This window comes from Microtus pennsylvanicus, chromosome 4 (assembly GCF_037038515.1).
Source record: "Microtus pennsylvanicus isolate mMicPen1 chromosome 4, mMicPen1.hap1, whole genome shotgun sequence".
Classification (NCBI taxonomy): Eukaryota; Metazoa; Chordata; class Mammalia; order Rodentia; family Cricetidae; genus Microtus; species Microtus pennsylvanicus.
The window spans coordinates 56,912,441-56,939,808 of record NC_134582.1 but is presented as its reverse complement, the minus strand read 5'-3'; the positions used below and the strand labels follow the sequence as shown (position 1 = coordinate 56,939,808).

Genomic DNA, 27,368 nt, shown 5'->3' with positions numbered 1-27,368 from the left:
CAGTAGGAGCAGCACAGCTCAGCTGCAGTGGGAGCAGCACAGCTCAGCTGCAGTGGGAGCAGCACAGCTCAGCTGCAGTAGGAGCAGCACAGCTCAGCTGCAGTGGGAGCAGCACAGCTCAGCTGCAGTAGGAGCAGCACAGCACAAGTATGGCTTGCTGGATCAGAGAGGTCATTTAGCCCCAAGGAAGATGATTTTCTCATCCTGGCAGGCGCTCTGTTACACATAACCCTTTGCATTAGGGAAAAGAAATGATGGTTCCAAAGTCTCCCAACAGGCCCTAAGTAGGAGGTGGGGTATTACTCACTTGTTTCTGGTTCTATTTAGAATGTAGCTAATAATACTTTGAACACTCCTCCATCTTTAGGCACTGTTTCTTTTTGTTTGTTTATTTTAAATTTAGGGACAGCTGGGCTGGGCATGGCTCAGTAGGTAAAGCACATGAGGACCTGAGTTGGGAAGTTCAGCAACCATGTGAGAAGCGGGCATGGCGATCCTCACCTGAAATCCTAGTGCTAGCAGGGAACAGAAGCAGATGCCTGGAGTTCAGCAGCCAGCTAGCTGAATCCAGGAGTCCCAGACTCAGTTAGAGAACCTGTCTCCAAAACAAGGTGGAGAGAGATTGTGGAGGCCACACTGGTGGACCTCCTGGTCCCCACATACATATGTACATGCACGTGTAACCACACGCACAGGTACACACCTTCCCCTCCAAAGCTAGAAAAAACTGGGATCAAACTATAGAGCATTGTTCTTTAAAATGTCCTTTGAAGGGGGCTGGAGAGATTAAGAGCACTGGCCACTCTTCCAGAGGCCCTGAGTTCAATTCCCAGCAACCACATGGTGGTAGCTAACAACCATCCATAATGAGATTTGGTACCCTCTTCTGGCCTGCAAGCAAATATGCAGGAAGAACACTGTTTATGTAATAAATATTTTTTTTTAAAAATATACTTTAAAATCAAGAGTTCAGAAATGAGTAATATATAAATGAACTAATTGGCTGGCATATTGTAATCTAGATTATAGCATAAAGGAATGTCTTTTTTCCTGCTGCTGTGATAAAATAAACAACCTTTCTTTTTTTAAGACAGGTTTAGTCCTGACTGTCCTGGAACTCCCTCTGTAGACCAGGCTGGCCTTGAGTTCACAGAGATCCACCTGCCTCTGCCTCCCAAGTGCTAGGATTAAAGGTGCAAAATAAATAACCTTTTAAAAAAAGCAACTTAATGGAGGGAGGAATGACTTACTTTTGGCTTAGCTCCAGAGGGATAGAGTCTATCATGGGGACTGGGATGGGGAACATGAAGGAAGTGGGGGGAGTGTCATGACAGAAGCTGGAGGCTGGGTGGTCACACTGCATCTGCACTGGGGAAGCAGTAAGCAAACAGGAAGTGGGGTTCACTTCTCCAGCAGGGTTGTGCCTCCTACAGGTTCACACTCCCCCAAAGCACCACCAGCTGGGGATCATATGTTCAAGCATGAGTGCAGGGGGAATTTCCCATTTAAACTGCAACCATTGGACATCCTAACTTCAGGTGTGTCTGCTCACATGTATGAGCATGCACACCCATGTGCACATGGAGGCCAGAGCACTAGGTGTCCGGATCTCTAACACTGCATTGTTCCTTTGAGACAAGAGTCTCTCTTACAGAACTTGTGTTTTGGCTAGGCTGATGGCCAGCAGAATCCAGTAACCTTGCTGTCTCCGGCCCTTCCACCACTGGGGGTACACGAGAGTACACTGCCATGTCTAGCTTTTCATATGTGTGCTAGGGCTGGGGACTCCGTTCCTCCTGCTGTGTAGTAAGGGCTCCTACCCACAGATCCAAGTCTCTAGCCCTCAGACATCTTAACTTTAAGGAAACAAAGGGGAGTTTTGTTTTGAGACAGGGTCTTGCTATGTACTCCTGGTTAGCCTTGTGTTTACAGAATCCACCTGCCTCTGCCTCCCAAGTGCTGAGATTAATGGCCTGTGCCACTATGCCGGCTGGAAGTTTTTAATGGGCTTAGTTTTAACTTAGTGAGATGAACAAGTTCTGAAGACAGTGTGAACAGACTCAGTACTCCACGCTGAGTAAGACGGTAAGATGAAAGAAAGCATGACGCCTGACGTTGAGCTGACATTTTTATTTTCTTAAGAAACATCTAGACAGTGCTATAGACAACCCTAGTGAATGTACAGTACCATACATAAAAGGACGGATGCTCACAGTGACATTTTAAAGCACTGGAAGAGAGCGAAGTGCTTTCTGAATCCAAGAGGTCAAAATAAATTCAGAATGGGTTATAACGTCCTTATATGGATTAAGGTTTTAATACTTGCTGTTTGGGAACCTAGACAAAATACCCAATCACGTGACTGTGAGTGTGTCATCCCTCAGTGAAAACCAAGTCTTCTGGTGACACACACTGGTTAACTCATTTAGCCTGTCTCCGTACACAGATTTAAAATCCTAGTTTCTGTCAACTGACACATTGCTTGGATTAAGGAATAGACTTCTCTATTATACAAATACACAACCAAATTAAGTCTATCAAAGTGCTCACTGTTTTTTACAGGAACATTAACAATCTGACAGATGTTCAGAGTGTACTCTGCACTAAATATGTCCCTTTACACATCTAAAATCCCCCCTCTACAGTATAGTCACTGTTGTGACTGTTCTAAGCAACGGACACCTCCCCAGCCCTTCAGTTCTCTGCTTTCCTATTTCCTGGCTACACTCAGTCCAGTGTTGGCATCTGTGGCTCTGTGCCCATCCTGCCGCACCACTGGCAGGTCTGCCGGGGCCTAACTCCAGCAGGCAACTAATGCTAAAGTTGTACAAAAGAGTATTAAAGACACTTTCTAAGATATACAGAACATGTCATGCCAAAACATACAATAAACTGGTAATACTGGTGGATCGCACATAGAATTTACACTTCCAAAATAGAATAACTTAAATATTAAAACGTACCTTTATGTTACCCAATGTAACTGACTTTATAAGCATAACAAATGGCAAAATTTGATACAAAAAAACCCACAAAACCCACTAGTTTTAAATGCTGTGTATCACAGCATGTGGACATCGCGATCATCTACTCCAACTACAGACAGCAATGCTTCTTCAAGCTACTCGAGGGTTCAGAACCTAATTAGAAATTGATACGAAACACAATTTTATGTTCAAATATGGAAATGAGCAACATAATCCCGAAACCCAGAAGGATCCCAGCATTCTGCAGGAAGAAATACCCCCAACGGCTGCATCCGTGATCGCTAGCATCGTTGTGGAGCATCTCAGGCACCTGAAAGAGGCAAACACAACAGTTCAGCTTTCCCAAGTAATCTGTAGGTCGGTGTTGCTCAGAGCTGGGTGAAATAGGGGTCGCCCCTAGAACTCAACTGTTCCATGTACACCGAGTCTCTCGTCCTAGTGGCTGACTAGTGAGTTCAGTAACTACTGTGGAATTCTAAGCGGGTAAACATTCACCCCACTGTTAAGTGAAAAGTGATGCTGACTTCCCCACTTCAGGTACTGCTGCACAGCTAAGGTTCAATTCTAGGATGTTTTTGTTTGTTTTTCCCCAAGACAGTTTCTCTGTGTAGCCCTGGCTGTCCCGGAATTCACTCTGTAGACCAGGCTGGCCTCGAACTCAGAAATCCACCTGCCTCTGCCTCCCAAGTGCTGGGATTAAAGGCATGTGTCATCACTGACTAAAGGTTTAAGGCTAATGCAGAGAGGGGAGCTCTTGCACTACTTGAAACACAAGTTTAGCAACGAAATTTCTTCTTATGCAAACTTGGTGACAAAAGAATTTTATTTTGCCAATAAGGAAATGTTATATACAGCCTGTGGACAACATTGGTTTGGGCTGGGTTTACTTCAAATTTATAGACAATTCAGAGCCTAATTCTACTTTTTTTTAAAGATTTATTTATTTATCATGCATACAACATTCCTTCCACGTATGCTCGCATGCCAAAAGAGGGCACCAGATCTCATTACAGATGGTTGTAAGCCACAATGTGGTTGCTGGGAATTGAACTAAGTACTTTTGGAAGAGCAGTCAGTGCTCTTAACCTCTGAGCCATCTCTCCACACCCCACCCCTTTTTTTAGATGTATTTATTTTATGTTTGTGGTACTATCTGCATGTACACCTTTATGCCAGAAGAGGGTAGCAGATCCCACCATAGATGGTTGTGAGCCACTATATACTTGCTAGGAATTGAACTCCGGACCTCTGGAAGAGCTGCCAATGCTCTTAACCACTGAGCCATCTCTCAAGCCCCCCAATTCTATTTTAAAAAGGTAAAACAAAGCTGGGCGGTGGTGGCACACATCTTTAATCCCAGTACTTGGGAGGCAAAGGCAGGCGGATCTCTGTGAGTTCGAGGCCAGCCTGGTCTACAAGACCTAATTCCAGGACAGGCTCCAAAGCTACAGAAAAACACTGCTGCGAAAAACCAAAAAAAAAAAAAAAAAAAAAAAAAGTAAAACAAAGGGATGAGTTTTCGTATGTTTGGGGATCCAGGATCTAACACCATTTTTGCAATGAAATTTTTTAATTAAAAAAAAAAAAGATTTATTTTTATTTATGTATATGTGGGTTTGTGCTTGTACACTGCCTGCAGAGACCAGAAGAGGGGGTCAGTTCCCCTGGAGCTGACTTGTAGGATGTGGGTACCCAACCCCAGTCCTCTGGGAAGAATAGCAGCTCAGCCATCCCTCCAGACCCTGCAATAATTTTTACAGAACACAATCCTGTTTTACTTAGTCAGTGCCCTCTGACTTCTGGAAACTCACCATGTCAACCAGAGCGACGTACATGAACAAGCCAGCGGTGAGCGCAAATACCCACATAGACACATTTTCCGCATAGTGCCCGATGAATATCCCTGTTGCCATCCCAAGATACGCCAGCATGGCCGACAGGGCGTTATAGAGCACAGCCTGCTTGACGGTCATGCCGGCCTTGAGCAAAACAGCAAAGTCACCTGTACCAGAAAACAAAAATGAGGGCAAAGTTATTGAAAATCATTTTAACACACATCTGAGATTTCTCAGATTACAAAAAAAAAATTGATTTTTCTCCAGGGGAATAAAAAGAAAGAAAATACCCAGGGCTAGAACAGAATTAGTGAGTGTAGTCACCTCAACAGTTCTACAAACTAAACAATTATTTTATCCCACATCTTCTGAAGGCTTCTTCTATGCCAGGGATGACGAACAAGTCTACTGCTGTGTTCTTGTACTGTCTTTAAGGGAGCTGACCCTGGAGGTGCAGGCAGGAGCAGCAGGAGTCCAGTTATCCCCAGCTTAAGGCTAACTTGGGCTACGTGAGACCCAATCTCAAAAACACTAAAACAAACAACAATAAGAAAACAATTGGCAATAGAGAGGAGGGCAGTGTAGAACTCACACGGTCGGCAACTGATAAAGGAAACACCTAACTAAGAGCGCCTGGAGATAGAAATGGCTAAGAAACTTCACAGGGCAGGACTTAGAGAGGGAAATGAGGGGGAGACAGGCTTACGTAAGCATGTGCCGGGTATGGGAGGCCTTCTGAATGGCTGGAGACATGGCAGGAACAAAAGTGAAAATAGTGTCAGTGTTTGTGAGTGAACATATGCCCGTCCATGAGACATACCCGGACACGAACTGGAATCCACACAAGGGAGGAAGTTCTCAAATTGTAGTACAACTCAAGTACAACTTATCAACTCCTCTCCTTCGGCTCTAAGACGTCGCATCGTCTGTGTGTTTGTGTGTGTGTGTATGTGTGTGTGTGTGCATGCGTGCGTGCAGGTGCTAGAGCACCTGCATAGGGACTCAAGGTCAGAAGAGAGGGTCAGCTTTCCTGTCTCTATCAGTTTCTACTTTATTCCATGGAGGCAGTCTCTCACTGAACCTTGAGCCAGGTTGGCGGTCAGTGAGCCCCAGTAAGCCTCCTGTCTCCATGCTCCACTAGGTTACAGAAACACACCGCGTGCTGGGTCTGAGCTCAGGTCCTCATGCTTGCCAGCCAGTGCTCTGACCCACTGACCCACCAATCAAGAGCCTGTTTTTAGGTATTGGGACTAAATACCTAGGCTGTCACGCATTCTAGGTAAGTGCTCTACTGAGAGTTACCTACCACAAAAGCTGACTTTCTTAGCTTAAGAAGTGTTCCTCTATGTGCTGTAGTTCACTTTTGGGGCTAGTGGTGCTGGTGGTGGGAGACAGGGTCATGTAGCCTAGGCTGGCCTCAAACCATATGGCTGAGGATGACCTCGAACTCCTGATCCTGCTGCCTTTACCTCCCCAGTGCTGGGATGAGTCAAGCATACACAACCACTCATGTTCCCAGTGTGCCAGCACAGAAAGAGACTTGGTAAAGGAAGAAGGGGCCCAGGTACCACTGAACAAACCCTCGCAGGCATGGTGTACTCGTAGGGTCCAAAATCCGGCTGGAAAGAAATGTGTGTCCAGTGAGAAAGGAAGGCAGTCAGATGAGCAGACAGAGGGAAGGCTCAGGTTAGGAGGACGTCAGCTCCAGTGCTCTGCTCGACAGCCGAGCCACTGTGAGCAGGAAGACGTAAGCTCCAGTACGCTACAGCCGAGCCACTGAGAGCAGGAGGACGTCAGCTCCAGCGCTCTGCACCCGAGCACTGAGAGCATGAAGACGTCAGCTCCAGCGCTCTGCACCCGAGCACTGAGAGCAGGAGGAGGTCAGCTCCAGCACTCTGTACCCGAGCACTGAGAGCAGGAGGACGTCAGCTCCAGCACTCTGTACCCGAGCACTGAGAGCAGGAAGACGTCAGCTCCAGCGCTCTGCACCCGAGCACTGAGAGCAGGAAGACGTCAGCTCCAGCGCTCTGCACCCGAGCACTGAGAGCAGGAGGAGGTCAGCTCCAGTGCGCTACAGCCGAGCCACTGAGAGCAGCACAGCTCATCCTCACAGCAAAGGCAGTCCACAGGCTTGTCTTACCTAGTTCATGAGGCAGTTCATGACAGAACACAGCAACAGAGGTGCTTAGCCCACTGGACAGGCCCTCAGTGAAAGCGGCACCTGTGTAAGGAAGTCAAGAATAGCTGGGCCGGGCATTTTGAAATCTTGCAGCGTACAAAATTAATGGAAAAACAATGGTATTAAATTTTGGCTGTGCATAAACACCATCTTCCTAGCTCAACCTCTATATTCTTACTAAAATAAAACAGCTACAAGCTGAGCGTGGTGGCACATATCTTTAATTGTAGGACTCGGAGGAAGAGGCATGAGGATCTCTGTGAGTTTGAAGCCAGCCTGGTCTACATTGGGACCTCCAAGTCAGCCAGAGCTAAGAGAGACCCTGCATCAATATATAAACACGTATTTATTTTGTGTGCGACTATGGCACTTGTGAGGTCTGAGGACAACTTGTGGGAAAGGAGCTCTCCTTTCCTCACATGGATGCTGGGGATGGCACTCAGGTGGCAGGTTTGGCAGCAAATGCTTTTACCTCTGTGCCATCTCACTGGCCCCAACCTCTATCTTCTAAGAATCTCACAGCACATCATCTCATTGGGCCTAGATTTCCCTGGGAAGCACAGCATATGTGATGGGGAAACAGAGGTTCAATTGTCCAGCAATGAACAGGTATCTACAAACTGGAGAAGGGAATGCTCTCATAGAAAACACTGGTCTGAGAATATAAACTAGATTAGAGGAAAGCCCTCTTCAGCCAGAGTGCACAAGCTCTTCACCGGCCTCAGAGGAGTTTATGCATGCGGTCACCAACTTGTGCGTATGCATCCTTTTTCTCTTCCATAAGGAGACCCAAGACACAGCCCCTCCCCTTTAAAAAGCTAATTCTTCCTGCTGACCGGTTACCTACCAGCTGTGCATGGCCTAATTCCCAGTAGAACTCTCAATTATGGTACAAGGATTTAACTTTGTCCTTTCCTTTGTCCAAATAAATTCCTTCATCACGGAAAAGACCCGACCTCAGAGGGGACATGCATATACACAAGATGCCTCCCACACACTTCATGTTTAAAGGATAAAACACTGTTTTGTGTTTGTGATGCAAGGGCTGGGACCAGGGCTCATGCACACTGTGTAACTGCTCCAGCACCACTGAGCTAGAGCCCCAGCTAAGAGCAACCATTGGTAAGAACAACTTAGGCCATAGGTGAGGTACAGATCCTAGACTGTCTTGTAGCACACTTTACTAAATACTTCGTTGTCAAAGAGTAAACCAAAAAACTTTTTGATAATTTTGGAAGTCAACATCGTCACCTAAACTAACCTATTTTAAACTTGAATGAACATTTAATGAGCTATTTCCAGGCCAACCAGCAAGGACCAGCAATGCAGCAGCATACCAATTGCAAGGCCGTCACTGAAATTGTGCAGCCCGTCGCCCATGATCACCATCCAGGCCAATGTGGCAATGCCGGCATCCTTCAGCTCCTCTCGCGAGTAGCGCTGGCTGTGGCTGTGGGGATGGTGGTTCTGGTGGTGGTGGTGGTGTAGAATATGATGGTAGTCGTGATGGTGGTGAATGAGGTCATCTGACTGGCCCAGTGTATCATGGAAGTGTGAATGGCACTTGTTCTTGCAGCCCCTGGGCACGTACTCATTGTAGACTTCTTGTGGGTGTGCGTGGGCTATCATAACCTCTTCTTCTTCCAACATTGTTGGCTGCTGGGAATCAAAGGGGGAGGGCTCCTGGGAGTCCGCTTGTAGATAGCTTTCAGGTCCTAGGGATAAACACAAAGAACGTTGGGGGCTTTGTTGATGTTCCACCGATGGCTGATCATCATCTCAGGGCCCGGTAGCCCTCAGACCTGTAGGATAACGCAACAGAGCTCTGTTGATGAGGAACGCCAACAGGCTCGACGGAATTCTTCAAAAGAAACATATCACATGTTAAGAAGGGGTTTCAGCGCATAGTTCTAGCAAGAAAGCATCTGAGGGGGGCTACCCTCACAGCGAGAGTGAGATCCTATTTCATAAAAGGGTTTATTATTAAGTTTAATTTTTAATTACACTTATTTCTTTATTTTAGCTTGCATGGGGGTTGGCACATGGCCATGGCATGTGTGTGGAGGTTGGAAGACAACTGTCTGGAGTTGTCTTTCATCGAGTGTGTCACAGACTGAGGACTGAACTCGATGACCACACTTGACATCAGCACCTTGTCAGCTAAGCCGTCCATCTCACTGGCCCTACTTCCTCTTGGTTCCTCTTTCTATCTCATTTTTCCAATTAGTATATTAATGACTCTTTTGTTTTGTTTTTCCAGAGAGGGTTTCTCTGTGTAACAGATTTGGCTGTCCTGAAACTGGCTTTGTAGATCAGGCTGACCTCAAATTCACAGATATCTGACTGTCTCTGCCTTCTGAGTACTGGGGTTAATGGGCGTGCACCACCACTGCCTGGCTTAATGCTTATTTTTAATTACAGGTAAAATTTCAAAACTGTAAATGCATGTTGATTTATAACTGGTTAGAGTATGCTTGTTCTCAAAATGGTAAAAAGCTACTGCTTTTTTTTGTCCATTTATTCACTTTCTCTGACTTTTCTGTCCAATTATGCATCTGTTATGATTACGACTAAAGAGAATGGATAATATTATCACAAATTAGAAACTGAAAATAAAAATTAAAAATCTCTGTCAAATTATCCACAGCCCATTTGAAACTCAGTCCACTTCAGATGGGCTCTGCTCTGCTCTTCCTTTGTGTCAGTGAGTCAGGATTTGCAACTGTCATAAACTGAAAGGCGAGAGAGAAGGGGATCTCATCTTAACTCATCCAAGCTCTAAAGTCAAGACATAAAACACAGAATTTCAGCTTCTAAAATTATCTGCAGTGCCTGGGTGGCCTGCCTGTGATCCGTGACAGTGACTGAACACAGTCCTCTGGGTAAGAGAAAGGGATGTGTATGGTGGACATTTTCATTCCATTCTGGTTTTTTTTCTTTCTTTGAGACATGGCTTTGAACTCACAGAAATCCAGCTGCTTCTGCCTCCCGAGTGTTGGGATTAAAGGTGTGCGCCATCCAGTTTTTGTTTTTTTTTTAAATGTGCATTAGTGTTTTGGCACTGGGCTTCAGGTCCCCTGGAACTGGAGTTACAGACAGTTGTGATCTGCCATGTAGGTGCTGGGAGTTGAGCCCGGGTCCTCTAGAAGAGCAGACACTGAGCTGAACCACTTAACCACCGAACCATTGCTCCAGCCAACCCTCTCCAACACATTTTTAAACTCCTTCTTGCAGTTCCTATATGATTTTGAAGCTGGGAATATTAAAGTTTCCAACCCCAACAAAGTCATTCTGCAGACCACCAACCATGGGGCAGGCGCAGCTCTCAGCTCTCGTGGAAGGAAAGGTCCCCTTCCTAGCCATCTAGGGCAGAGGATTCATGGGGGAGTGGCCAAGGCTTTGGAAGAGAAGGGTCCAGTTTCACCAACAGCCAGGTACAGAAGTTATTTTTTTTCCTTTGGTTGTTTGAGATGAGGCCCCCTGTGGCCCAGGATAGCCTGAGCTCCTGATGCCTGTCAACACTTCTCAAGTGCTGGGATTATAGGCTTGCATAAATCCTTTTTTGTTGTTGTTTTTATTTTTTGAGACTGGGTTTCTCTGTGTAGCCCTGGTTGTCCTGGAACTCTCTCCGTTGACCAAGATGGCCTTGAACTCAAAGATGCACTTCCTGAGTGTACCGCCACAGCTGCCACCACCACCTGGCTTTACGTGGTGCTGGGAATGGAACCCAGGGCTTCATGAATGCTAGGCAAGAACTACCAATGCAGCTACATCCTCCCCCTGAGTAAAAGGCTTCAAACATCAGTACTCCACAACTGCCCTCCTGATTATCCCTTAATATCTTCTGCTTCCTTGTATTTGAAAAGATGAGTTTTTCTTTTCATTAAAAAAAATCATATGCTGCTGGAAGGTGGTGGCACACACCTCTAATTCCGGAAGCTGGGAGGCAGAGGCAGGCGGGTCTCTGTGAGTTCAAGATGGAATGGATTGAGTTCCAACACAGTCAGGGCTGTTACACAGAGAAAGCCTGTCTTGCAAAAACCAAAATTAACAACAAACAAAAGAAAGTATAGACCTATCAGCTGGCTTCCTATTTATTATGTGACAAAATTCAAGGAAAACAACAAAATAACCTTAATAACTTTATCATCATCACCAAGAAACATTTATTGGCTGGGCTTGGTGGCTCTTGCCCTCAGTCCACACTGATTATCCGCTTGGACAAAGGAAAGGAAACCAACAGTAAGGCTACTCTTCCTCTTGTACACTGTTACCAATTTGTGGGGAGCATCCCTGACCTTCTTTCTGATCCTATGATTACAAATGTCACTGGATTCCATTCAGAACACTGAAGACGGACCAGTTCCAGAGAAGAGCCAACGTGTTGCAGTTGCTCTTTTGAGAAAAAGAGCATGCTGGAAAATGCAGGGTGACCTAAAAAGCTTACCTGCAAGATCAGTGTTTTCTTTCCTCTTAGTCAGTGGCTATCTGTTGAGCTCCTATCCTGTAGTAAGTATTCTGTGATTACGTATTCTGGATTGTTTATTTGTCTTAGAGTTCTGCTATGTAGCCCAGGGTGGTCCCACACTCCTAATCCTCCTGTCTCAAACACCTAAATGCTGGGATTATTGCCATTTCGGCTGTTCTGGCGGCCTTACGGAGATACAGGGAAACATTAGGACCCATCTACCTTTAAGAAGTTAGTTGACTCTAGTGATACAAGTATACATTTGTGAAAATCCCTAAAACTATATTTAAAACTGTGACTCATTTTAAATGAGTAGAAGGAAAGACTAGACATCTCTTTCATCAACCAAGAGGAAGTTCACTTGTCTGTCTGTAAGAAGGGTACTTCCCTTTCCAAAGACTCATGACACATTAAGATATCCTGGAACCCAATGTGATGCTAAGCAGCCCTCACCACGGTCTCATACGGCCTCATTTCAATTCAGTTTTTACTTCAGAAGGGAGAGGGCACCAGCACCGTGTGATGTCACCCTGTTCACACTAAGCCCCTGGAGGCATAGTGTGGGGGGCACACAACTGAGGCTTGGAACTAAGACCCCCAAGGCTGATGGTCCCTCACAGCAGGAGGCACTGGAGGGGTGTTGGCCTCTTGCCTGAGATTCTGGCCAGCTGTATGGAATGTCTGCACATCGCCTTAGGATCTCTGGAAGGGGTAGAGTATATGGAGAGTGGAGTGTTAACTGAAGGGAGACTCCATCTATGCAGCCACGGGGAACTGTCAGCCACACTGGGTGAGATTTTTGGGTGGCAGGGCTACTTTGGGGCCACCCATGTTCCCATAAGTCAAATACGCCCATTTATTCCCCAAGTTAGGCTCTGGTAAACCCAAACTTGGGTTTGTCATTGGCACCGTCTTCGGCATTTGTTTCTATTTCCCCAGGGAAAGAATTCTTAAAACAGACCTTTACACATGGCCCCCCCAGCAGTGACTGCCTGTGGCAGTTCCGTAGGACTCAAGGAGAAGCGTGGAGGAAGGCCTTCAACACATTGCTCACCTGAGCTCAGTTCTGTATCTCAGAACAAATAACCAGGGTTTCTGTTAGTCTGAGGTCACCTGAGCTATCCTCAGGAGACTACCCTGCTTCATCCTGAAGAGCACTCATGGCCTGGGCTACCCCAGTCTTGAGTACAGTGTGTGGTGGAGAGGGCCCTGAGAACTCGCTGCAGCAGTGAAGAGGGGAGAGGAGGAAATGACACATGCAGCCGGAAGACTTACGTTCACCGGAGTCCACCTTCTCCTCATTTGTGGAGAGCTGAGACTCGTATTTCGACAGCTGCTTCTTAATCTCCACATCTTCATCGCTTTCAGGTTTCTTTTGGTTCTGAAACAGGAAGAGCAATGTTCTGAAACATCTGCTCTGCATATGTGGACAGCTCTCAATACAGCTAGGGCTCAGCGCTAGAGAACTTGCCTAAAACAGGGGGGACCCTGGCTCCCACCAATCAAGAGCCAGGGAAGCAAAAGGCAGAGAAGGCAACAGCACTGGCACCCCTCCAGGAAACAAAAGCCTTCCAAGAACAGGGCCTTAAATGTGCTTGTTTAGCACCCAGTATAAACTTCTGGCTGTAAAAACTTTTAAAAAGGCAAAAAAGTCTGAGTAGAGAGAAAAACCACCGTTAATCTTCCTGTGTGGCCTGCACCAGCCACTGTAGTGTGGGCTCACACAGTCAGTGTTAGAAACGCACCCTCCTGGGGCACAGGAGGACTCAAGATGACGCACAATGTGGACGTTAATGCTAACCAGATCCTGGTGATTCATCCATATGTTAAACCAACAAACTTGACCTGTGTTATGCATTTAGGGATAGTCACAACCACTTCCTTCCGGCGTGGTAACCTCTGGTCATTGAAACCTACATTTTTCATATTTTGTTATGCAGATTGAAGCACTTTTCCTTAATAAAACACCTTTAACATTAAAAATTTAGTTTTCATTTATATGTCTGTGTGCATGTGTGGAGAGAAGTCAGGTAAGGGCACTAGAGCTAGAGGTGGGGTCTGAGACCCAAACTCCAGTCATCTACAAGAGCAACAAGTGCTCTCACCACTGGGCCATGTCCCTAGACCCGGTGTTTTCTCAAGTATTTATGGTTTACCCTTGAAATTATCAGTGGGCTTTCTCAAAAACCTCGATCCTTTCTTGTACATTTTGTGTGGTAATGGGGGTGGAACCCAGGTCCTCATGCATGCTAGAGCTAGACAAGTACTACCTCTGAGCTAGTCCATCAGAGTTCTCTCTCTCTGACAGGTTTCCATATGAGCTAAGGCTGGCACTCAGATTGGGTGTGGGCCACAGGAGCTGGCTACTACTGAGCTTTGTAACCACTCCTGCGCTAGGCTCCCTGTGTGGGTCTGAGCAACGTTTATTTTGCAGAGTTCTCACTGAACAATCAAGCCTGTGCGTTAGCTATTTATTTATGTTGAAGACAGTATTCTTAATTACAGAAATTATCAAATGAATAATATTTATTATTTGCATTACATTTAAATGAGCAAGACAGACCTAGTCACTACTTTCCTGCAGCTGCTCCCCAAAGGACAGGAGCTTTAAGGCAGATGATGAATATGCAATTCTTTGCTTACAATCATTGATACATTTGATAAACACTGATACATTTGAAAACCACAGGGTGCTATCAGAATGCATAACAACAAGACCTGAAAAGTTTCAGGATGGGCTCTTCAAAAATGCAGCAGTTCAACCAAAATGTAAGGGCGAGCAGGACTTTGGAGTGAAGGACGGTGAGGCAGTGTTCTAGGTAGTTTTTGAAATAGAGGGAGGGCCCCCAAACAGCAACGATCTGGCTCTTTCCTGGAACTAAATGACATTCATGATAATATGAGAGGGCTCTCTCTGGAAGGTGGCTGGTTTAGAGTGCACGCTTCAGTAACTGCAGGAGGCCAGGTAGCACAGAGCATGCTGGGAGTGGCCTCTGTCTACAGGGCAATGGGAAGTCCCTGGAGGATTCTGAGCAGAGGTGTAGGGCACAGCCTGTTCTGTGTAAATACAGCAGGTGGGAGAAACGGAAACTGTGGGCAGGCTGGGTGGGAAGGGGAGACAACTTAGGCCTGGACAAGAAGGACAGCAAAAACGGCTGGGGAAAGAGAAAGACTGCGGACATACTGAATAAAGCTGGGTCTGGATGGGGACGGTGGGTGCTACGATGCTGTGCTTCTCAGAGCTTTCACCAGCCGCAAGGACATGCGAGGTCGAACTGTGGTAAAGGTCTAACTATACAGAGTGAGCATGAGCAGCAAGTCTCGATGAAATGCAGATTTCCCACAGACATGATGCCAGGTGACTGACTATATCTGACTCCAGGACACAGCTTTGACTCCTCAGGGAAAACACACTCTTGCTTCTGACACTCAGCACACAGTCAAGTATTTTTATTTTATTTATCCTTATGAGGGGGTAAAATAAATTAAGTAATACTAAGACCTGAATGATCTTTAAAAACTATACCCAACGTTTTCTTTTTTTTTTAAATATTTTATTTATTTATTTATTATGTATACAGTGTTCTGTCTGTGTGTATGCCTGCAGACCAGAAGAGGGCACCAGACCCCATTATGGATGGTTGTGAGCCACCATGTGGTTGCTGGGAATTGAACTCAGGACCTTTGGAAGAGCAGGCAATGCTCTTAACCTCTGAGCCATCTCTCCAGCCCCCTACCCAACATTTTCTATGATGGGATAAGGACAGGTAATGTTTGCAGAACTTGGTGAGGACTATCTGGAGTACCTTCTGTTGTTTCCTCCGCTCCACTAGCATTCGTCATCACCAACTACACGCCAGACTCAAGGTGGGCAGAGAGAAGCGCACAGGACACAGGCATCCCAGATCTTCACGTTTGTATTTTACTGGATGTCTTAACACAGAGATAACTCAACCTCCCTGTGGCAGCGATCCTCAGCAATATGAGCCTCACATTGCTGTTGCACTTAAAGATACTGGCACAGCACATGGCTCATATGTAGCTCACTAGTGACCTGCTCCAGTTGGGAAGGAAACGGATGTATTTTCCATAGTAGCCTATCCTTTAGAATCTTGTTATAGAGTGCCAGGATAAAGGGCAGTTAGAAAACATTTAGGTACAAATTGGAAACTAGGGCTGATGGGCTAGCAAAGTGGATAAGAGGCACCTGCTCCCAAGCTTGATGACCTGCACTCTACCCCGGGACCTACATGGGTGTAAGTCATCCTTTTGCCTCCACATGCGTGTCATGGCATGCACATGCCCTCCCCCACATAAATGCAATTTTAAAAATTGAAACTAATTAAAATAAAGATATAAACAAATCAGGGTGTTTTGAAAAAGAAATTCACAGCCAAAGATGGTGGCACACACCTTTAAAGCCAGCCTCCGGGGAGCAGAGGCAGGCAGAACTCCTCTGAGTTCAAGGTCAGATACAGAGGGAGTAGACAGCCAAGGGCTACACAGAGAAATCCTGTCTCAATAAATAAATAAAATAATAAAAATTAACCAAAACCCCATAAGACAATTCTAAGTATCCCGTAAGAGAAAAGTAAACAAGTATTTTTACTTTTACTATTTCTAATTATGTGTGTGGGGGGTTATATGCACATGAATGCAGGTCCTGTGGAGGCCAAAAGATGGCATTGGATTCGCTGGAGCTACAGGTGCTGGAAGCTGCCCTACGTGGACGCTGGACAACACACTTGGGCTTTCCCTAAGACAGCCTACACTCTTAATGTGCTCTCTAGCGCCAAGATCTCATATATATAAATATATATTGGCTTTTCCAGACAGTTTCTCTGTGTATCCCTGGCTGTCCTTGATCTCAGAGATCTACCTGCCTCCACTTCCCAAGTGGTAGGATTAAAGGCATGCACCACCACTGCCTGGCCCCATGACCATATTTTTAAAGCTAAGAATAATTCAAAAGGATATAAAGAAACAGAGCATGTCTTTTAACCAGTCTAGGTGCAGCAATGGAAACAGCCACAGGGAACATAATTCCAGTCATTAAAATGAAGTGGTTGAGCTGGAAAATTGGCTTGGAGGTTAAAAGCATGTGTTACCTTTGCAGAGGACCTGGGTTCAACTCCCAACACCCACATGGTGGCTCACAAGCACCTGTAGCTCCAGTCCCAGGGAATCTGATGCCGCCTTCTGATTTCTACAGGCACCAAGAACACATATGGCATACATACATACATGCAGGCAAAGTATTCACACATACAAAATAATAAAATCTTTTTTAAAATTCAATAAAAAAGAAAAGAATGACGAAACTATTCTTTCATTTGTTCTGTCTTTTGAGACAGGGTGTCACATAGCCCAGGCTGGCCTCAAACTTGATATGTAAATGAGGATGACCCTGAGATTTTAATCCTTCTGCCTCCACCTTGTAGGTGCTGTGATTATGAGCATGTGATATCATGCCCAGCTCAGAAGAAGCTATTTCTGTTTACTTCTTCCTGCAAACGTCAGTCCATTAAACAGAGGGTTCATATTTGTAATATATGATTTTTTAAAAATCTGCTATTTTTATTACTCTTTTTCCCCCCTGAAACAGGGTTTCTCTGTGTAAGGGTCCTAGCTGTCCTGGAACTAGCTCCATAGACCAGGGTGGTCTTGAACTCACAGAGACCTGCCTTCCTCTGACTCCTGAGTGCTGGGATTAAAGGAGTGCATCACCAGCTGAAAATCTCTTTTTAAAGCAAGAGTCGGGGCTGGAGAGATGGATCAGCGGTTAAGAGCATTGCCTGCTCTTCCAAAGGTCCTGAGTTCAATTCCCAGCAACCACATGGTGGCTCACAACCATCTGTAATGAGGTCGGTGCCCTCTTCTGGCCTGCAGGCATACACACTGACGGAATATTGTATACATTATAAATAAATAAATAAATAATTTTAAAAAAATAAAGCAAGAGTCTCACTATATAGTCCAGAATGTCATGAAATTCAATTATGTAGTTCAGGTTGGCATTAAACTCAAGACACTCCACCCTCCAACACCTGAGCATGTGGATCACAGATGTATGCTGTCCTGCCCTGCCCAGCTCAGCATAGGAAGGTTTCGAGTGTAAGATCCCTAAGGGTAAACAGGATGGAGGCGGCAGCCCTTCTGTTCACAGAGCGTGAGTTTCCCACAGTGGGCCTGATGCGCACGCAGTCAGGACCAGCTACACTTAATTTTCAGACTTTTCCATGCCAGCTCTGCTGGTTGTATAATTGCACAACTTAATTACATGTTGCTCAAACTCTGAAATGACAGTGAGAATAGGAACTTCTGTGAAAACAGAAGCTGAATGATGCATTTTAAAAAGATTCAAAGGTAAGTTCCCACAAAGAGTCTAATTAATGTAAAGTGTCCACGGTTTAAAATACAATACTTTCAAAATCTAACATGTATGTTCAGAATAGCTCTTTAGGTATATAACCTCTTGCTTAATCTTAGAGAAAACGAAGTTGGATATTGTAGATGAGCTACGGCACAGGTATAAAAAAAAAAAAAAGACATGGGACTCACGTGACCCACCTAAAAAAGACCCAGGACTCAGGTGACCTAAAGAAGTTCTGACTCAGTTGACGAGCTCTCCTCTGGTCTGCTGGGATCACATCAGCGCCAGGCTTGCTGGACTCATCACTGTGAGAGCTCCCCTGCCAGTCTTCTGACTGGGCTGCCTGATCACATCAGATTAGGGGCAGAACACCTTATGACTGAAAGTATCATTATCAGAAACAACCTCTACTGGCTTTGGGATAATTTATGATCCAGTTTGCAAAGGCTACACTTGTAAGTCATGTATCCTTTGAAACACAACAGAACCACAGCTAGAGTGCAATTAATTTAAAACCAATGACCATTTAATCATAGCGTCCCACATACTGACAATATATCCATAACACCAGGCCTCTGCTTTGGGTTCGGTCACATACATACACACCTTTAGCCTTTTCCTTCTTATTCCCCAAGAGATACAAGGAATAAAGAAGAACAGAAACTCAGGGTTGGGCTAGGAGACGGCTCAGTCGGTAAACTGACTGCTACCACAAGGACCTGAGTTTAGATAATCAGAACCCCAAAACTGCATGTGATGGCGTGTGCCTGTTATCCTAACGCTGAGGAGACAGAGACACGAAGCTCCCAGCTTCCTAGCCTAGTAGGCAAGCTCCAGGCTTGGCAGAGACCTGTCTCAAATAATAAGGTGGAGAGAGAGCAAGGAAGACACTGATGTTAATCTCTGGGCTCTATTCTAACACATGTGCTCAGAAGGCGGGCAGGCCAGCTGCTCCGTCCAGGTTATCAAGACACAGAGCTTCTATCCGAACACCTGTGCGAACAAAAGCATCCCATCCTTAAGGGTACTGAAAACCTCTCACACAAAGATCACAGATTCTGGGCAGGCTAGGCTAACGACAGCCAGGATGCCACTCTAAGCGCGTGCCTGATGTACAGCGAGCCTTCAGTACCTGCAGCCTTACCTTCTTTTTCTTATCTTTAAACTGCTTGATCAGTGTGAGGACGTGCTCCACAAGAAACATGAAATACAAGCCTCCTAGAGCGGTCAGACCTTTCCACGTGGAATCAAAATAGGTGCTTTCTTCTATGTTCTCAGCCGACAGGTGACTGAACAGTGGGCCTCTCTTCATTTCCATCGCTGGTTCTTCGTGGCCATGACTGTGGTGGTGACTCGCATGAGACTGAAAGTGAAATAACACAGTTCCATACGTCAGAAGAACTGTCAAATAGGAAATCATTGAGCAATTAATGGAATACTTTTGAGTTAAGGAGACACTGAAAAAATAAAGAGGATGAAGAGCGCTAGCTACTCAGAGCTTCGTGGACACTACCTGCTACGCACTTAACAGAGTGGGTCTGTGTGCAATAAAGGCAGATACATTCCATAGTGACCATCATAACTTAGAATTTTCTCAATGTCCGATGTGTTACCATGGCCCAATTAACATAGACTTCATATCACGCAGTATCTATTACTTACAGGTACCACTTAGAGGTTCACACAGGTTCATCAGATCAGCCCTGTGAGAAGCCCCGCACATATCTGAGAACCTGGGCACTCCATCTGCCGCCTGTGGCAGAGTAGAGCAGTAACTAGCTGATGCTATTTATGATAGGAAACCAATTGGGTGTGCAGCATCCTAATCAGAGCCACGGGGTCTCTGCTATGCACTTCCAGAGTTGGTATGCCTAAACACCTGCCACTTGGTAGTCAGAGAGACAGCCACTCAGAACAACTTTCATTTTGAATCCAATATGAGATTGCCAGTGTTCTTTGAAGGAGTAACTTTCCCTTTCTACCAAACTGAAAATCTCTATGTCAATTTTTCTTTTTTCAGGGCTGTGATTGAAGCCAGGGCTTGCTTTATTTCAGGCAGGTGCTCTACCACTAAGGCACCTCAGCCCTCTACGATAAATGAAAAAAGTGACCTCCACGTATTTCCTGCTTGTGAATTATCCCAAATACTTAATAAAAGGTAAATTCACTTTATCAGGCCTATATGTTGAAAAATTCATGCCAGGTGGTAGTGGTACATGTCTTTAATCCCTGTACTTGGATCTCTGAGATCAAGGTCAGCCTTGTCTAGTGATCGAGTTCCAGTACATTCAGGGATACACAGAGATAAACCCTGTCTGGACCACCCCCACCCCCCCACGGCCCCCAAAATTCATTCAGGTCAAGGAGTATCCATCTTCAAACACACAAATTCAACCCTGAGGAAGACCTCTCAGTTTCGTGGCCGTGAGAATGGGCACACACTTTAATCTGTGGCAACAACAGGAAGCAAGCGGCTCCCCCTGTGGCAGGAGTCCCAGTTCTTCAGATCCGAGCAGGATTTCTCTCCTTTAATTAGTGAGTTCAAAAAGCTTAGCCTGATTTGGCAGTCTCTATCAGAGAGAAACAAAAACCAGCCAAACAAAAGTCTCACCACCATGTACTAAAATCTTGCATAAGTTACCAAATACACTTTAAGACCAACTTTTCAAAACAAAAATTCTAACTTCTGAAAATACCAACACAGCGAGTGCAAACCCAGCGCTTGTACTTTTAATGTGGAGGCTAAAACGCGGCAGGGGACGGACACATCACAGAACTTACGTGTGGGAGAAGATGTAACAGAGCGTCTCCACTCAGAGTCCCGACCGCCAGCGCCACGAGGAAGCTCAGCAGGAACTTGAAAAACACCCGGTTCATGAGTGGCACCAAGATGACCCCCAGCAGAGACAGGAAACTGATGATGGAAATGGCTATGAAACCACCAAGCCAGGCTGGCAAACCAATCAGAACAGAAGGAAGTCATGTGATTTGTAAACTGAGGTTTCCTACCAGAGCGTCAAACAGCAGGTGAGCACAAAGCAGCTGCATTCAGGCATCCCCACTGCTGCAGGCCCTGACAGAGAACCTTATACACAAATAAAGATACTTCAAGATAGGGAAGGTAAACCTAGTGGAAATTTTTTTTTGAGACAGTATCTTACTATGTGGCCTTGGCTGGCCTGGAATTCATAGAGATCCACCTGCCTCTGCCTCCAGAGTGCTGGGATTACAAGTGTGTCCTACCATGCTTGGCTTTAGTGGAAAAACCTTTAAATGGGGATTAAAGGAAAAGAAAAAGTTACAAGGATGAACTCTGCCTTACTTGGGAACCAAGTGGGGCTTTCATTGCTAGAACAGTTAAGCTATGAAACAGGAGAGGGAGGCAAAGTGGGAACTCACTAATTTCCTCAGCAAACAAAACATTCGTTTCTTCCTCAGTATAATACTCTTCCTCCCCGTTCCCTTCCCTTCCTTACTTTGTAGTCTCTATGTAGACCATGGTGGCTTTGAACGCATGATCCCCCTTTCTCAGCTTCTTCAATACTGAGATTACAGCTGTTAGCATACGAGGCTTTATTTGTTTAAAAACACACTTTTATTTTGTGAATTTGTTTGGGCTTTACATATGTCTGTATGTGTGTATGCTTTACGTATGTCTGTGTACCACACGCTTGCAGGAGCCTTCACAAGTCTGAAGAAGGCACTGGATTCCCTGGAACTGGAGTTACAGATAGGTGTGGGCCACCAGGTGGGTACTAGGAACTGAACCAGGTCCTCTGCAAGAGAAGTCAGTGCTCTTAACCACTGAGCCATCCCCACCGCCGTGTCTTTTTAAAGGAGCCAAATGTACTTTTAAAATTTATATTCAGAACATTCAGGGCACAGAACAACTAAGATTTTGTATCTAGAGCTACAGTGAAAAATAGTCTTGAATATAAAGAGAAGTACAAAGTAAGTAGATCTACTAAAAACTGTTCTTATGTCACAAAAGTAGATTTACCTATTTGTAAAGAATAGGTCTTTTGAGGGATTTCCGCCTTCTTCTCACTTGCTGTATGAATCAGACAGGACCGAGCATCAATTTGGTTGATGATGGCCGGGCAGAGATAGTTAAACTCTGTTGCATTCAACATAACATGGATGTTCATGCCATGGGATGTCAGCAGCTTTGTTGCATTGAAACACTGAAGGACAAGACAGTAAAAAAAGTCACAGAAAGAAATTCCCACTAGGAGACTCCAAAATATAGTCTGACTCATCACTCTGAAGCTCTACTAAAGCTACTTTGTTGATAAAATTAATGCAAGTTAAAATCCGCTTTGCTTTCAGCACTTTGGAATTTGCCTCCAGTAGCCTGAAGAAGATACTATGTCACAATTATGTGTGTCATTCTCCCCTGACCACATCACAAGTCACCAAGGGAGCAAACCTCCTGTGGAAGAGCTTGGGGATGAGTGGAGATTCACAAGCCTGTTAACTCATTGTATACAGCTATTAAGGAAACGAGCTTTAATTTCGAAATGGGGTTCATTACAGATTGAGAAATAGGTTCGGAGACTAACGCTCTCCGCTCTCCGACTTGGCCCAAACACGCCCAAGACATGTTGCTCCTCCTGCTATGACACCCCTTGCAAAAACTCAGCTCAGTTCTGTGTACGTGCCTGGCAGAGTGATTCTCCGCAATGAAAGATTTTTAAATTATACAGATGACTCTTGCAGAGGGCAATGCTGGTTAATAAAGCAAACCTGTCCCAGCAGGCAGATGCATTCAACAGTTTAATTGGATGACGAGCTTAGTTTGAAGAGAAACTCCTCTATGCAATTTAACACCCCCACTCCACACCCCCCCCCAACAAAAAGCTTATCTGGTTATAGTATCTGTTTCTCATCTTCTACAAAGATATTTCAGACTCACAAGGAACTCTTCACCAACACTACTCAGAACAACTTCATTACCAGTGCTGCTATGGCCCATTCCTATGGTTACCCCAAACTTCGGTCATGTACTGGCTTGAATGAAGCACCTACATTCCGGTCATTAGAGACTGACAACTAATGCCCCCCCCCTACTCATTTAGCCAAAGTAAATTATGTAGCACAGGAAGAGTTTATTCTAGAAAAGTCACATAACCTGGGAACTGCACTACCTGACATCCCCCGTCAACTTGCTCTAACTTCAATCCCTCCACAAGCCACTGTTGGGAGACACACAGGCGCATTTGTGTTTGCAGCACTGTAACCTTGCCTTTCCCTAAAACACGGAGTCTAAGTCCTGCTTCCTCAGATACCCCCTGTCTATATATTAATATTAACTTTCTCCACAACTAACCTTGGCATCTTTTTATAGTTATAATAAACTCATTCTCCTGGATAGCCAGTCCTCAAGCACGTTCACAACATTCTGCACACTGTGAACCCAGCTGAGAAGGAAGAAAAGCTCCCCCTTTCATAACTGTTTTATTTTATTTCACACTCATCCCTGGAGGGGACAAACAGGTGCATTAAATATTGCACAGCATTTATCTTACCTCCTGAATATTGTCATTTGTGTTCCGTGAATACATAAAGCTCTTTCTGGGCTCACTCCCAGACTCGTTGCTTTTCCTACTAGCTAGCCGGCTCAGTCGGCCCACTCGGCTCTTCTCTGTGATGCTGGGTGGGGTAGAAGGGTTTACATCTTTGGGGCGTTTGCCACGTTTCGGAGTCTCTACAGTCTCTAGGAAGTGAGTTCCTTCAGAGACAGAGTTGTACACGGCTGAGGTTACTTCGCTTGTGCTCACACCCTCTTTGGCGTTCCTTCTACCATTCACACGTTCTGGTGGGTGAGAGCCTTTCCCCTGGCTGGTTCTAGTTTTACCTGAACTATCAGAGTCATGATCTGGGCAAAAGGCTTTCCGATTATTTTTACCACCAGCAGCGTGACTGCGGCGGGAATGGCGCTCATGGTCAGTGTGGTGCTCGTGGTCGACGTGGTGCTCGTGGTCAGTGTGATGCTCGTGGTCGGCGTGGTGTTCGTGGTCAGTGTGATGCTCGTGGTCAGCGTGGTGCTCATGGTCGGCGTGGTGCTCGTGGTCGGCATGGTGCTCATGCTCATGATGTATGTGGACTCTTTTAATCTTATCTATGCCTATATTCTGAAGCAATTTTCTGAACCCTTCAACTGACAAGGAGTCATTCTCTCCATAGCGGTAGAAAAGCTGTTGCAGATAATGTCGCTGCATGGTAACTGCCAGGTCCACATTAATGCCAGACTCCCAATTTAAATTAATTTTCTCAGTGGTCTGAGAGAGAGCAACTGTTGATTGTAGTTCATGAAGGGGATTCGTGACCCAAAGGGAGAAGGTCAGAACCATGATTACAGATAAATTCCTGGCCATTGCACCTTCCTAGAAAAGATAAGGGGAAAAATTCTTTACCACACTTCTAAAACAATTTAAGAAACTTCATGCTAAAAACTGATGCCAAATTACACCGTCAACATTCACACGGCACTGTTTGTTCTGACCAGGAAAGGATGAGGTCGTGTGGAGACACAGAGAACCAGGAGCCTGAGTCTCCCCCTGCAGGCCCACACACCCTGAGCAAAGGCAGGACAGTCATATGAAAAGAGACAATAATTAGTTCTGCAAAAGCAGCAGCAGGAGGAAAAGATCCACGTGCTCACAGACATGCCTCCACTTCTCACTGAGCTGAGGACTACAGCTCAAAACCAAACCTAAGGGCTTCTACCATCATAAATAGTAAAGGCAAAGAGTTGGAAAAACTAGAGCCAACAGCCTCAACTGACACTTGGGAATTTTTAAAAATGGTTTCATTTTCTCTGGACACACATTCATGCTCTTTATTTCCACCCTACATGATTTTACCAAGTTGTTATGTCAATCGAGTTATTTTCTATCCATCTTCAGATTGGAGCACACACACACACACACACACACACACACACACACACACACACACAGCGATCTCTGCACCCCGACTCAGCAATGAATCAGACCTGATTTCACATCAGTGCATTGAGATTTCCTGTTGTAATAGGAGCGGCGGGGCTGCATCCCCAGCACCCCGGCTGCCTGGCTAGCTTATACCCCGAAATAATTACACAGACACTGTATTCTTTTAAACACTGCTTAGCCCATTATATCTAGCCTCTTCTCAGCTAACTCTCGCACCTGGACTAGCCCATTTCCAATCAGGTGTGTCTTCTGAACGACTGCATAATAATAGTTCTTTGAAAAAGTGACTTAAGCTTAGTGAAAACACACTACATTGTTCTTCGGTTGCTACACATTAGCTAGAGAATGTTTTATCACATAATGTTGGGATTCAAGGTCTCTGCCTGAAGGAGGAGTCCCCATTCCTTTCCAAGTGGAAGTGGAGCTTGAAAAGCACAGTTCAGTTAAGCAGAAGCAGTACAGTAGAGTCAGATCTTTGGATGGATGTTAAACCTATGTCTCTAGCAAATGACTCTGAGGGATTTTGAGCTACAGAGGGCAACAGACTACCATTTTTCTGCCTGTTCCTTGGCAGGTTCTCATGACCTCATCTGAAAAGCCGGTAATATCTATGTGCAAGAAAGAACACACAGTGGAAGTGCTTGTTAAACTCCCCTGTTGCCCAAGTGCTGATTATCATACTAGACACCCAGGTAAATGGAGGCACATACAAGCAGATAGAACCAGACTCCAGCAAACAATCGTCAGGGCCTCGCATTTTGAAAATTCCCGTGATAGGCAAAGACGACCGACCCGAGAAGAAATCATTCCCAAGGGGAGAGGCGCGTCACTAGATGGGTGGGGCAGACCTGGCCTTGAGCCAGAGGAAGATGCTGAGGGCCCGCAGCCCGGTCCCCGGATCTCCTTATAGGCCAAGTCTGAGAGAGAGAGATAGAGAGAGAGAGAGAGAGAGAGAGAGAGAGAGAGAGAGAGAGAGAGAGAGAGAGAGAGAGTAAGAAACAAGCCACAAGAGGCCTTGAAAAAAGGGACAGTGGAGAAAAAGGAAAAGCGCACAAAGCTTGCTTGGGAGGGCTCCTGTAAGGAAACACGTTAGTAGCTTCTTTGAATGCAAGCGAAAAGTTAACACAGAAAGTCCCTAGTTTTGGGTCCCCAAGCCCACATGGGGACCCCAAGTTGGGAGGGGCAGCTATCCAGGGCGAATGGGGTTCGAGGTGGGGCCCTCGCAGCATCCACTCTCCGTTGCCCCACTTGGTCCCAGCAGCCCTTCTCTGCGGACCCGGGCCTGCGGGGCTCCTTTCTGCCGTCCCGCTGCAGTCGTGAGGAACTCACCTCTCCCGGTGTCCCGCCGCCGGGTCCCGTGCGCAGGTTCCCCGAGGGCGGTCCAAGGGGGCTGGAAACCGGCTCGGCTCCGGTCTCCGAGAAGCCTTTACAGGGCACGGAGCAGTGGCGGAATCATGAGCCCGTCCACCCCTCGGCCCCAGGTTGCCGCGCCTCCTCCAAGCAGGACAATCGGTAATTACCGCCGCCGCCCGCTGCTAGCACCGTGGCGCACGCGCAGTGCAACTCCGGAGCCGGTCTGCAAAGACCGATCCGCTTTTCCGCGTGTTCTCAGACGCCACGGGCTCGTCGCGATGGAGGGGTGGGCGCGGGTCCTTTCCTCGAGCCCTTCCTCTCCACAGCCAGGACCGCGGCCCAGCCGGGTCCGCTGTGGGCAGCTGAGTTGGATGGAACCGCCCCCGACCACGAGCTCCTCCGAGAGGGCCCCGCGTCCAGCGCTCGGGCCTGGCTCGCGCACGAAGAAGTGGTCGGAAAGATGCGCCGGGCGAGCGGAGGCTAAGGGGTAGAACCACGCCAGCAGGCGGGGGCGTGACCGGGAGGCGTGGCCTGCGGGGCCGGGCTGTCTTAGCCCCGCCCCGGCCCCTCGGAAATGCGGACCGGCTGGCGTCCGCTGGAGAAGCCGCTGCTTGCAAGAGTAGTTCCGCTCTGGAGCGGAAGTGCGCGGGAGTGTCTCGGCCGCTGACCAGCTGGCATCATGGTGCCTCCTTTGCTGGAAGTGGCTCACGCTTTTTGCTGCCCTAACGGGGTTCGAGGAACTTTGAGTTGGAATTGCGGGCATGGAGGACTCCTGGCCTTCGGCACGTCCTGCTCCGTGGTTCTCTACGACCCTCAGGTACGAGGGATTAGGTGCGCACACGACGGGCCTAGCTTGCAGGCCGACTACAGTTAAGGGGTCTAGGAGAGCCTCCCGAGGGGCCTGGATCTGTCCTCTCCTGCGTGGCGCTGCCTCTACCTAGGGTGACCGTGGCCCGTGACCCCCGAACTAAAACCCCAAGGACGGCATCTTTCTCAGAACCCTTAGAAAAATTGAAATTTAGGCGTGGGTTAAAGCCACACGCGGCATCTGAGTTCTTTGTTTCCCCACTATACTGTAAACGAGCTTACTGAATTGCAAAGAAATGTTACGGATATTTTAGATACGTGGATGCAGCATTTATTTATTTATTTCGGTTTTTCGAGGCAGGGTTCTCTGTAGCTTTGGAGCCTGTCCTGAATTGCAAAGAAATGCTACG

General features: G+C 46.3%; 2 protein-coding genes across 3 annotated transcripts in view; one reads left to right on the top strand and one right to left on the bottom strand.

Moving 5' to 3' along the window:
- Positions 1 to 2,115: 2,115 nt before the first annotated feature.
- On the bottom strand, positions 2,116 to 26,778 carry Slc39a6 (solute carrier family 39 member 6). Of its 2 annotated transcripts, XM_075969160.1 has the most exons (10): positions 26,128 to 26,719; positions 23,371 to 24,228; positions 21,843 to 22,026; positions 20,624 to 20,793; positions 18,987 to 19,205; positions 12,745 to 12,850; positions 8,339 to 8,716; positions 6,963 to 7,043; positions 4,799 to 4,989; positions 2,116 to 3,297 (listed from the first exon to the last, which is right to left on the bottom strand). In XM_075969160.1, exons 2-10 carry the CDS (start codon positions 24,217 to 24,219, stop codon positions 3,145 to 3,147), a joined length of 2,331 nt encoding a protein of 776 aa, XP_075825275.1. In that variant the 5' UTR covers positions 24,220 to 24,228; positions 26,128 to 26,719; the 3' UTR covers positions 2,116 to 3,144. The 2 variants fall into 2 exon arrangements, with proteins under 2 accessions (XP_075825275.1, XP_075825276.1); XM_075969161.1 differs by lacking the exon at positions 6,963 to 7,043 and having other exon boundaries at positions 26,128 to 26,778.
- Elp2 (elongator acetyltransferase complex subunit 2) overlaps positions 26,703 to 27,368 on the top strand; it is a 40,370-nt gene continuing 39,704 nt past the window's right edge. The window contains exon 1 of the mRNA XM_075969159.1: positions 26,703 to 26,968. Coding sequence (XP_075825274.1) covers positions 26,831 to 26,968 — 138 coding nt within the window. The 5' untranslated portion in view covers positions 26,703 to 26,830. The remainder of the gene's footprint in view (positions 26,969 to 27,368) is intronic.